The sequence below is a fragment of the Astatotilapia calliptera genome, chromosome 22 (assembly GCF_964374335.1).
Source record: "Astatotilapia calliptera chromosome 22, fAstCal68.1, whole genome shotgun sequence".
In the NCBI taxonomy this organism is placed as follows: domain Eukaryota; kingdom Metazoa; phylum Chordata; class Actinopteri; order Cichliformes; family Cichlidae; genus Astatotilapia; species Astatotilapia calliptera.
In genome coordinates, this window is record NC_137442.1 from 20,202,543 (window position 1) to 20,215,248 (window position 12,706).

At 38.9% G+C, this 12,706-nt stretch overlaps 1 protein-coding gene across 1 annotated transcript; it reads left to right on the forward strand.

Annotated features, from left to right (window-relative positions):
• The first annotated feature begins 8,201 nt into the window (after positions 1-8,201).
• LOC113014172 (lactose-binding lectin l-2-like) lies at positions 8,202-9,437 on the forward strand. The gene is made up of 2 exons (XM_026155530.2): positions 8,202-8,601; positions 8,940-9,437. Exons 1-2 carry the CDS (start codon positions 8,514-8,516, stop codon positions 9,371-9,373), a joined length of 522 nt encoding a protein of 173 aa, XP_026011315.1. The 5' UTR covers positions 8,202-8,513; the 3' UTR covers positions 9,374-9,437.
• The last annotated feature ends 3,269 nt before the right edge of the window (positions 9,438-12,706 follow it).

The following is a 12,706-nucleotide window of genomic DNA, read 5'->3' on the forward strand; positions in this document are numbered from 1 at the left end:
AACTCTATGCTCACTGTTATAAAGAAGAAAATAAAAAAAGAAACAAAAAAAAAGAAATTGTAGCAGGCCTGCTTGGAGTCATTATTCATCATTCAGGTAAGAAGTTATGACCTACAGTAATTCACATTAGCTCAAGGACAGTACATAGAGAGTGTCATGGAATTGAGCAGCTGCAATCAGGTGTAAAGTTTGGTGGAGGGAGGATTATGGTGTGGGGTTGTTTTTTAGGAGCTAAGCTTGGCCCCTTAGTTCCAGTGAAAGGAACTTTTAATGCTTCAGCATACCAAGATATTTTGGACAATTTCATGTTTCCAACTTTGTGTGAACTGTTTGGGAACAGCCTCTTCTTGTTCCAATATGACTTTGTACCGCTGCACAAAGAAAGGCCCATAAAGGCACTGATGAGCAAATTTGTTGAAGAATTTATTTGGCCTGCACAAACTCCTGACCTCAATCAGACAGAATACCTTTGGGATGAATTAGAGCAGAGACTGTAAGTCGGGCTTTTATTATATTAAACCCTTTAGCTTAAGAATGGGATGTCATATGTGTAAGACAAGCAAATATTTTGGGGTATTTAGTGAATGAATCAATCAATAATAGAAGGTCTTCTTAGAGTCACTAAAGACCTCTGTCTATCCAAACCACTGGGAGGTTATTAAAGGACAAAAATGCACTTCTAAATATCCTTTCTCACTGTCAGAAATGCAATTAAAAAACTGTTATATTTTAGGGCAGGAAGGGAAATACACTGTAAATATCCCAAATGATACAACATAAAAGAATCTGAAAATCCCAACATAAATGTTTTTTTTATAACAGTGAGTGTAGACTTTAGAGGAGTTTTTTAATCGTTGTTTACAGAAACACAGAGTTTGATTTCCTGGTATAATTTTTATTATCTTCTTGTTGATAAGATGTTTTAATGGTTTTTCCGGTGACGTCATCCCAACGCATGGCAGCCTAACGAGTAGCGCTCTCTCATATATGATTTGTTCACCCCGCGAAGTGTCAAAATTATTACCAATTTTTGATAGATAGTAGAGTTACAAGCGGGGCGAACATGGGGAAAAGAGACAAACAGAAAAGCTCAGCAGAAGAACGTGTAAACGAAGGGCCTATGGCAGCGGCATCGCCATCTCGACATGAAGTCAATACTAGGGCCAATATGGATGAAGGCTCGGGCTTGACCATGATACTGGAAGAATTACGGGACTTTCGAAGAGAGTTCCAAGAATTTAAATCCGACTTGGTCAGAGCCAATAACAGGATAACCGAAGCAGAAACCCGCATTGCAAAGCTGGAAGACCGGGTCCAAAACGCGGAACAGGTGATGCTAAAGATGCTAAAAATTATCAACGAGCAAGAAAACAAAATTGTGGATCAGGAAAGCCGGGCCCGGCGAAAGAATCTGAGGCTGTATAATGTCCCTGAAGGAGTGGAGGGGTCTTCGATGACAGTTTTTGTGGAAAAAGTATTGACGGAATGCCTCGACCTCCCCCAGGGCACAGAGCTTGGTATTGAGAGATCACACCGGGCCCCGGGAGCAGTGAGGAACCGAGAGGGAACCCCACGTTCGATATTGATTTGTTTTGCACGTTACAACACCAAGGAAGAAGTTTTGCGTAAAGCGTGGGCCAAGAGGACTGTTCTGTTGAACGGTCAGAAAATATATTTCGATCAGGATTATGCACCAGCTATTCTGCGAAAACGTAAAGGCTACGCTGAAGCTAAAAGAGCTCTGAAACAACAGAACATAAGGTTCCAGACTCCTTATCCTGCTAAATTAAGGGTCTTCTATCAAGAGGGAACCATGCTTTATGCGACGGCGGAGGAAGCAACCGCGGACATGCGGACAAGGGGATTTCAGATTGATAAAGTTGCCCAGAAGCAGACTTTAATGGAACAGCTGTCAAATTTGACGTGGGCGAAGATTGGAAAGTCGCAGCGGTGTGACTCGGAGGGACATAGAGAAAGTCCCAATAGTGAGCAGCTTCAGCTATCTAGAAGGTGCTCTCCCTCTACGACAGGAGACTAATGGAGATATACTGTGCGGCCGCAATGGGTGAGATAACAAAAACTTTTCCCTTATTAGATGATTAAGATTGCAGAGAGACTGTGGAGAAATGCACCTTAAAGGAGCTAGCAGGGGCCCTTGCCCTCCAGTAAGGGGAGGTTTCCCCCTGTCTATGGGATATACGTGCCAGGGTCTGTTAGGACTGACCCCAACCTTGGAATCACATATTATTTTTGTTTTTTTGTCTTGTTTTGTTTTTTCTTTGTCCGATTCTGGACGATTGTGGTTGTTTATTATTTGGGTTGTTAAAGGGAGTTTACCAGTTGATAAATTAATTAAGTCTGGATATTTTATTTCGGATAAATGACTACTAGAGGAATTAAGGTTATATCTTTTAATGTGAATGGGCTCACGAACCCCATTAAACGAAGCCGAATCTTGAATAAAATGAAGAAAGATCGAGCGCAGATAGTATATTTACAAGAGACACACTTGAATAATAATGAACATGAAAAACTCAGGAGGATGGGTTTTACAAATATGTTCTCCTCAGCGTATGAATCAGGCCGCAGACGGGGCGTGGTAATCTTGATTTCCAGGGCACTGAACTTTGAAAAGTCATTTGAACTTAAAGATAAGGATGGGAGATTTATACTGGTACGGGGAACAGTTGATGGTAATCAGGTTACTCTAATGAATGTGTACGCCCCACCAGGAAGTGACCTAAGCTTTTTTAAGTACATTGTTAACATAATGGTGACAGAAACTCAAGGCCCTTTAATTTGCGGCGGTGATCTGAATATACGCCTACAACCGGACCTAGATAGCTCTAAAAGAAAGAAGCCGGGATCGAGTACATTATATAAAAGAATCTCAGCACTGTTCGATGAGGTGGGTTTAATTGATGTATGGAGAAATCGCTTTCCTACAAGGAGGGATTACTCTCATTTTTCAGCCCCACACTCACTTTACACGAGGATAGATTATTTTTTAATGTTTGGAAGAGATAGGGATAAAATCTTAACATGCGAGATGGGCTTGATAGATATAAGTGATCACGCACCGCTGTACCTAACGATTGATATGAATGTACACCCAAAAGTTTCAATTTGGAGATTGAATTCATCCCTGCTTAAAGATGTAGAATTTAGGAAAGTAATAAAGGCAGAGCTCAAAGATTACCTTGAAATTAATGATAATGGGGAGGTTTTACCCCCGATACTATGGGACGCATTAAAAGCTGTTATGAGGGGGAAGATTATAGCATTTGCCTCCTTCCAAAAAAAAGCAAGAGAGAAAAAAATGGAAGATTTACAAGCGATTCAAAAACAATTAGAAAGTGAGCACAAACATAAGCCTTCAGCGGGCACCTTGCAGAAACTAACAATGATTAGAAATGAAATAAATACGCAGAGTATACAGACGATAAAGAGAAAATTGTTATATTTGAAACAGAAACATTATGATGGAGGATCGCAATCAATGAAAATTTTAGCATGGAAACTTAAGAAGAAGATAGCGGAGAATACTGTAACTAAAATCAAACACCCAGAGACGGGGAATATAATGACTCATCCTTGCAAGATACAGAACGCCTTTGAATCATTTTATAAAACATTATATGCGGGAGTCCCAGGGGGGGCTGAACACGAAATGGACAACTTCCTGAACTCTTTATGCCTACCAAGCTTTAACGAGGAACAAAATAAAACGATGATAGCGGAGGTGACCGAAGCTGAACTTGTGAATGCCATCAATAGGCTGAAATCAAATAAGTCACCAGGCTCCGATGGTTACACCGCGGAGTGGTATCGGGAATTCAAACAGGATTTGATCCCTACACTACTTACTACTTTTAACTGGGTGTTAAAAACAGCGCAAATTCCACCGAGTTGGAAGGAGGCAATTATTTCGGCTATTCCGAAAGAAGGGAAAGACAAAATGGAGTGTGGCTCATATAGACCTATTTCTGTCCTTAACATAGATTATAGATTGTTTACTTCGATAATGGCCAGGAGAATGGAAGAATTTTTACCTGACTTAATTAGCAATGATCAAACGGGGTTTATAAGACGACGACAGACCCAGGATAATATACGTAGAACTCTTCATGTAATACATCAGATACAGACATCTAAGAGTACAGCCATGCTTATGAGTATTGATGCAGAAAAAGCCTTTGATTCTGTAAATTGGGACTTTCTATATAAAGTCCTGGATAAATTCGGCTTACATAAGGGAATTGTTGATACGGTGAGGGCACTATACACTAACCCCACCGCAAGAATTAAAGTTAATGGTTCTCTCTCAAATAGCTTCGTTCTGCAGAGAGGAAATAAACAAGGCTGTGCTTGGTCCCCGCTCCTGTTTGCATTGTACTTAGAACCCTTGGCACAATCAATTAGACAAAATAAAGACATTAAGGGGATCACTATTGCAGGACAGGAACACAAGCTCGCTTGTTATGCGGATGACATATTGATCTATTTAGATCAGCCCACTAACTCCTTGCCTTCGCTGATGAATCTGTGTCAAAAATTTGGGAAACTCTCTGGATATAAAATTAATATGTCTAAAACTCAAATTCTCAGCTATAACTACAACCCCCCAGCTCACATGGTTGTTCAATATCCAATGAATTGGCAAGCACAATCATTGAAATATCTAGGAGTTGTTATTCCCAAGGATTTAACTAAACTATTTGAGGAGAATTTTGGTTCTCTACAAAGGAGAATAGTGGGTGATATTAGGCGATGGAACATGATCCCCTTTCTTTCTTTACACTCACGAGTTGAATCTATTAAAATGAATATCTTGCCAAGAATATTATATTTATTCCAAACACTACCAATATCCATTGATCCAAGTCGTTTCAATGAATGGGATAAAATAATATCGCGGTTTATATGGGGGGGGAAGCGGCCGAGGGTTTGTTTTAAAACTTTACAATTACATAACAAGGTGGGAGGATGGGGGTTGCCATCACTAAAAAATTATTATCGGGCTGCTCAGTTGAAAACGGTGGTTAATTGGTGTGATACAAGCTACCAAGCACACTGGAAGACTATAGAGGAGAATATATTTTCCTCCCCAATACAAGCTGTCCTGATGGACTCGAATATTCGAAAATATATTGACAAGATTCATAACCCCTGGGTGTCGTGCACACTTAATATATGGAGAAAAGTTGTGAAAGAATTCAAACTTGAACAGGATTTGGCTTTATTCAAATGGTATGCATATGATTCTGACTTTACCCCGAATAAATTGGACTCACGTTTTAAAAGCTGGCCTGCTAAAGGGTTATCTACATATGATAGTTTGATAAAGGATGGGAACCTTATTAGTTTTGACATGCTGAAACAGAGACACAATCTAGAAAAACAGGATTTTTTTCGATACTTGCAAATAAGACACTATATAAAGACAACAATCGGTCAGATGTCAAATACTAACGTGGAATTGGTAACTTTATTTAGACAGGCGTACAGTGGGGATGTTGACACAAGACTCATTTTTTTTTGGTACAATTTTTTTATGAATAAGCTTCCACACTCAACTGATTATGTGAAGATGTTATGGGAAAAGGAGGGAGGGATGTGTATTTCTAGGGAAGAATGGACTCAGATGTGGGAATGGCAATGGAGGAGTACTTCCTCCAAAAGCTGGAGGGAGTTCGGATGGAAAACTCTGATAAGGTTCTTTATCACTCCATGTCAAAAGGCTCACTATGATGGGAATCCTCCCGTGTGCTGGCGAAACTGTGGATACCAAGGAGCCCATCACACCCATATTATGTGGGACTGTCCTGTGCTACGGACTTACTGGAAAGACATTCATGGTATATTACAAGGCATTTTTAACTGTACATTCCCTCAGGATATGAAGACAATTTTTTTTGGCTGTATACCGCAGAACTGGTCCAAAAGTGACATATGTCTGTTACGAGCTTTATTGGTTGCAAGTAAGAAATGTATAACAAAGAAATGGTCCTCGCAAGACATACCGACTTTGTCATTATGGTGGGAAATTACGTTAGAGATATATAGGATGGAGGAAGTAACAGCTCATGTTAATGACAGGATGGCCTGGTTCCATCTGTGCTGGGATAAGTGGGTCCAATATGTTAATACCTATAAACCGAATTTTCTCTTTAAAGCTTGAAACCACCAATTTAGTTAATTGTTTACTCCCGACAGAGCTTTCTCCTTTTATTTTATATATATATTTTTTTTTTCCTTTTTTTTTTTTTCTTTCTCTTTCTTTCTATCTGTCTTTCTTCTCGTTTTGTTTCGTTTTTCTCTTGTAAACTGTGTTAATTAATGCCTGTAATCATCTTTATGAGGTAATATTGTAGAAATAAAGAATATATAAAAAAAAAAAAGAAATAAGAAGAGAAAATGCTCTCAATTATGGAGACAGTCAAATGGTTTATTTATGTTTGATGTGTGCTTTACATTTGTGTGGCTGTTAATAAAGTGGCGTATGCGTTCATCAAAAAAAAAAAAAAAAAAAAAAAGATAAGATGTTTTAATGACATGATAAAGTGGCAATTGCTCAGACAAAGAAAGCGCTAACATGTGAAAGTGCCAGAGTTTAACAAGTTTTAAGTTCTGGGATTATTTTTTATTATTGCCACGTGACCAAGTGAGACTGTCACAGCCAGTGTGCCCATGTGCGCTATATGAAAGCATTTGTTTAGTATCTCTTGTAAATGAAACTAGCAACCACCCTTTAGAACCCCTGAGACATATATTTTAGTTTTATTTAGTTTTATGTTCTTCTGTCTTACTGATCAGTTTTACCTGTTTTCTCAGCTGTGTGTGTGTGTGTGTGTGTGTGTGTGTGTGTGTGTATTACCCGCCTACTTTGGATTCTGGTGCTTTCTGTCTGCTAAGTTTTGTATGTTTTTATAAATCAGCCATAATAAGGCCTCTTGTTTTGTCGCTCATTCTTGCTCGGTGTCTGCATTTGGGTCCTCATGTTGTAATTCTTCACAGAGACTGAAAAGCATAATGACAGAATAATGCTGATATTTAATTAAAGCACAGTGAGAAAAAATGGATAAGATAAATGACCGGATCACATGATAAGGAAGAAAAACTAAGTTTGGCAATGTAATAATTAGTAGTGGAGAAGCCCTAAAACCGAGGACAGCAAGCAGAAAAGAGAACAAATTTTCCTCAGTTGAGTTACAAAGAAGTTAATTTTAAAAGAAAAGAAATAAATCGTAATAATCTAGGGTGCTCAAACTATGAACATAAAAGAATGAAAAATATGCAAGCCAACAAAAAACAAACACATTTACTAATAAACAAGTTTTAATGTCTTAATAGTTTATTTACTTATTTGTCCTGCCAAAATGAAAGAGATGATCCTTCTGTGTGGAAGGACTTTGTTCTCTTTATGTTAGATTAACTCATCTGTTTTACTTTTCCTTTCGTAGCTGTTACGGCCCTAGCTGGGCCTCCTGATACTGCCCTTGTGTGGGTGTGGTGTTTTTCTCCGCCTCCTCCTCTTTTGCTCCACCCCCCGTCTCTCTCTTGCTCTTCTCTCTCCCCAGGACACAGCTGCTGCTCATTGGACTCATTTACCACCTGGGCCCAGTCAGCAATCACCTATCGGAGGTCATATAAGCTGGGGATGAGCTGTGAACAGGGTGTGGGGTGTTCTCTGGTGTCTCTGTGTCGTGTGTGTGGTTAACCTGCTCAAAGTGTGGAGTTGTGGAAACAGCATAGCTGCTTTGCGTGAGTAGTGTGGGCTTGTGAGCCTTGGCAGCAGCAAAGCCAACTGCTGTTAGTGACAGGGTGAGCTTGTGGGCCCCTGGAAGTACCTCCTCGTGGTGTGGAGTTTTTGTTTGGCAGCAGCAAAGCCAGCTGCTGTTAGTGACAGGGTGAGCTTGTGGGCCCCTGGAAGTACCTCCTCGTGGTGTGGAGTTTTTGTTTGGTTGTTGTGTTCTTTGTTGTTGCAACCCTTTTTCTCTTTTTCCAAGTGTTATTGGTAAAACGGCGTTGCCGGCTCTTTATGTTAAGATGATCTATAATAAAGACTATTTTATTTACTGAAAACACTGGTCTGTTTTCCTTTCATTCTGTTCTGGACTCATTTGTTACTAGTCCCCTCACTCACATGCCTAGACCCTTTCGGGGGGAACGTAACAGTAGCTCTGACCTGTCCTGTTTAATTGTTCATGACCTTGATAAGGCTTTTTACCATGCAATAAATATATAACTACATAAAATAAAGAGTCACGTTCTCCTGAATGTGCCAAGAGGAAATGACTGTTCAACAGTTAAACAATCATGAATTTCTTTGGAATTTGATTTTTTCAGGCTTATATTTAATGTTATTGTTTATGGTGGAGAGTTTTGGTCTATTTGACCAATGATATCACACCAGCAGTAAAAACACCCACTCAGGCAGCTATAAAAGAAACCATCCTGTACAAAGAAGCTGCAGCAGCTCCTCATCATACTGTGAGACTTAAAGCTTCAACATGATCTTGCTCCTCTTCTTGTTTGGTCTGGCTCTGGGTGCTCCTTCTGAGTCTCCCTCTGATGACAATGAAGTGAAGCAACAACCTGGTAACCGTCTCATTTTCTAGCTCTTATTTTCCCTTATTTACTTTTACCTTTATTTGTGGTTATTATGTTAGCAAAAGATCATTTTATGTGGATATTTGTTACCTTATGCTCCTCTTCTTTGGAACTGTGAATGAGGGAAAAGCTTTTGCTGAATGCATTTGACCAGTGGCATTATTTCAACTGTGCAGCCATGATTCTCTGCAGCGCTTAAATTAAAGCAGTTACTTGTTTCAATACCAGCAGAGCATTTTCACCTCTGTTTCTGTGACTCTGAGAAAAAAAAATCTCTTCAACTTTTTAACAGTTTCATCCAGCCCTGAATTCTGTTTTCCTTTCAGGTGAACGGAAATTTAAACTGCAACGTGGAGCCTGTCCCATGTTCTGGTGGAGCTTCAACAACCGCTGCTACAAATATGTCGCCACCCACATGACCTGGGCTGATGCAGAGGTCTACTGTTTGTCACAGGGAGCCAACCTGGTGTCCATCCACAGTACAGAGGAACAGAGTTTTGTGAAAAACCTGATCCAGAACTTTGACCACGCAGAGGGACTCACCTGGATTGGACTCAGTGACAAACATAAAGAAGGCACCTGGATGTGGTCCGATGGTTGTCCACTGCGTTTTGTCTACTGGAGTCCAACACAACCTAATAATCAGGGAGGAAATGAACACTGTGTTCACACCAATGTAGTATCAGATAAGAAATGGAATGACTACACGTGTGCTACCAATTTACCTTATGTTTGTGCAACACGCATTACCTGTCCTTAGAAGCACTGAACCTTCTGTTCCTGCTAGTACAATGCTACAATAAAGATGTGAATGCACACTGTAACCTGTCTTTTGTGTGTCTGTGCAAAAGTCATTAAATTTCACTCACCTTGATTTTCATGAATACAGAATCATCCACTGGTAGCTCTGATGGTGGATCACAGGGAATATTTACTCATTGTTTTAATCTCACAGCTAATGTTAATATAATGAGGAAGGAGGAAAGAAACACCCAATATCTATATTAAACTTTTTTTTAAATTGTTTTGCTGATAAAGCCTTATTAAAATAAAATACAGTCAAACTAACAATAAATTACTTATACAGTGACTCTAACCAGAAAACACCAAAGAAAGAGTTCAGCCAGTCTAAATAAGAGATGTTGCTTTTGTCACAGTCCTGGGTCAGTGGCCCAATGTTACTACTATTATCATTAAGTGTCATCTTGGTTTATTACTACCAGTGTTTTGGCTTCAGTTTTGTATTTTGAGCTCTCCAGTTCTTCTTGGGTTGTGACTTATAGGTCTTAGGTTTTGGTTCACATGCTTCCTCTGTTCCTTGTCTAGTCTGTGGCTGTGTCTCAGTTCAGGGGCTGCATTCTTCGGAGGCCGCATTTGAAGGCTGATTACATCACAGTGACGTGACAGAGGTTGTCCAAATTCGAAGGCTGCTCCAAATGCGGCCAACAAATGCATCCCCCTTTTCCCCAGATTTGAAGGATAGGTCAGGTGTATCCTTCATGGCCGAACCTATCCCAGAATTCATAGCGCAGCCCAGCCAATTCCAGTTTCCAACAATGGAAGCAACAACTTAGTTGTCTTATTACTTGTATTACTCTTTTCAATACTTAATGAAATTAAGTAATTAAATTAAAATAAATTATTATTATTATTATTATTATTGGAGTTTAAAATATTACTCTTTCTGGGTCACAAAATAACATTTTAACATGTTTTCAGGAAAAATGTAGCCTATCTGCTCGGTTTATCCAGACATCACATATTTGCAAAAGTGGTCTGACGTTTGGCTTTTTTCAGTGTTTTACATAGATGGTTTTGGTATACTCTCATCTTTTCCCTTTCACCTCTCCTTCCTTTCCCTCCTTTCCCTTCATTTCCATCTTGCCCTTTTTCCTTACCACAATGGCTGACTGTTTTGTGACCCAGTTGTTCATGGTAGCACATTGGATTATTGATTAAAAGTATTGACATAATCATCACCTCTTGTTTCTGAAACGAAGTTCTGGGATAAAACTAAACTTCCCTGAATAAGTGAGGGTTAACAAATTAAATCAATCAGTATTATTAAGTAGATTAACAATTATCTACTCACAAACACAAGTTAGAATGATTCAGTTTTTATCAGTAATTAGTTATGTAATGTACTGAGAAGTATTGGGTAGACTTCACCTTATTTGTTTTAGTATTTCATAGCTTTTAATATAAGGAACTATTTACTAAAACTATGTAATAAAATTTGCCTAAACAAAATCTATGCAAATTGTTAAAAATTTACTGGTTAGATTCTATCGATTGTTTTTCACAGTGTATTCTTTACTTTAATTGAACATAAATGAACATTCAGATTAGAAGAAAGCTTTAAATATCCTAACTTTAAAAAAAAGTGACAAAAGGAAGAAAAAAACATTACAACTTCATATGTATTAATCTTACAACTATGATGACAGCCTTGATTTTTATTGTCTCTAAACAGGTCTGCCACAATCAGGGCATTCATATTCTCATGTTCTTTGTTACATAACACATTGTTTCACATTGTTGCACATTGTTTCATATTGTTTCACGTTGTTGCACATTGTTTCGTATTCATTTACTGGAAAGGATTGTAAACTTCTATATCATCTTCCTGACATTTGATGATGTGTGTGGTTTTTTTTTTTTATAATATAATCAAACCATTTCTGATAAACCATGAAGTTCTGCTGAAACGGCCAGAGCTCAACAAGTATCAGTAAACAGCAAAATAATTTTGCTTTGCGATGTCTTTGAGTTGTTTATGGTCTTTAATAAAAAAATCATGTGTCCTGAATGGATTTTGTATAAAAGACTTTAAACGCAAACGTGATTTGGTCCCTTTATTTTATGTTTATTCAATTCAGTGCTTCTCTGTCTGTTTTCCACTCACTCGTGTTTAGTTATGATTTTCAGTCTGTGTCATCCATGCTGTGTTTTTCTGGTTTTACTCTTTAGCTTGAGCTCTGTCTCTCTGTGTTAATCCTTTAAAAGACCGGCAAGGTACCCAGCGTCTCTCTCTCTCTCTCTTTGTTCTACCCCCAATGCGAGGGAGTAACAGCTCAAGCTGACTTAATTTAGGTGATTCATGGCCAAGGTCACAACAAATAGACCTTGGGGGACATGAGTGCTTAGGTTGGCTGAGCATTTGACCTTGACCTTCATTGTTAACACCCATGCTTCCAAAAGTTGACCTTGAAGGAAATGTCAAGATGTTAGACTAAAATTCAAATTCAAATTTTTATTTGTCACGTACACAGTCATACACAGTACGATATGTAGTGAAATGCTTGGACAACTGCTCGTGACCTAAAGAAAACAAAAAAGGAAAAGGCTATGAATAAGATAGGAAATAAATATGAAAAATTAAAAAGGGTAAATTTAACTAGGAAGGAATAAAATATAAATTAAGGTTAAAAATGAAATAACTGTACAACACAAATTAGAATGAAGGGTAAATTTAACTGGGAAGAATAAGATAAAATATATAAATTAAAGTTGAAAATAAAATAACTGTACAACAAAATACACAATATAGAACTATATAAGAATGTATGAAGAAATCTAAATATAAATAAATATATACACAATAACAGCAGCTGTACAAGTATTAACCGGAAATGAAGAATATAGTGACCAGTGTTGTGCAAAACCAATGTCCAGAAAGTCCAGTGTGTGTGTAAGAACTGTATATGTGGGTCAGTACTGTGTGGTGGTGTGATTGAGAGACCGTATCGCCTGCGGGAAGAAGCTCCTCCTCAGTCTCTCTGTGTTGGTCTTTAGGGAGCGGAATCGCTTTCCTGACCTCAGCAGAGAGAACAGTCTACTGTTGGGATGGCTGAGGTCCTTCACGATCTTCCTGGCCTTGGTCCAGCACCGCCTGCTGTAGATTGAGTGCAGGTCAGGGAGCTCGGAGCGGATGGTGCGCTCAGCTGACCGCACAACCCTCTCTAGAGCTCGTCTGTCCTGCATGGTGCTGTTCCCGAACCAGGTTAAGATGTTTCCCGCCAGGATGCTCTCTATGGTGCACGAGTAAAAGTTCCTGAGCACCTTGGAGGGCAGTTGGAAGTCTCTCAAGCGT

What these genes read in the sequence shown, in the direction of transcription:
- LOC113014172 (XM_026155530.2), top strand. Translation starts at nt 8,514, where the DNA reads ATGATCTTGCTCCTCTTCTTGTTTGGTCTGGCTCTGGGTGCTCCTTCT. An exon ending in TGAAGTGAAGCAACAACCTG is followed by an intron (nt 8,602 to 8,939) that starts GTAACCGTCTCA and finishes TTTTCCTTTCAG; the next exon opens with GTGAACGGAAATTTAAACTG.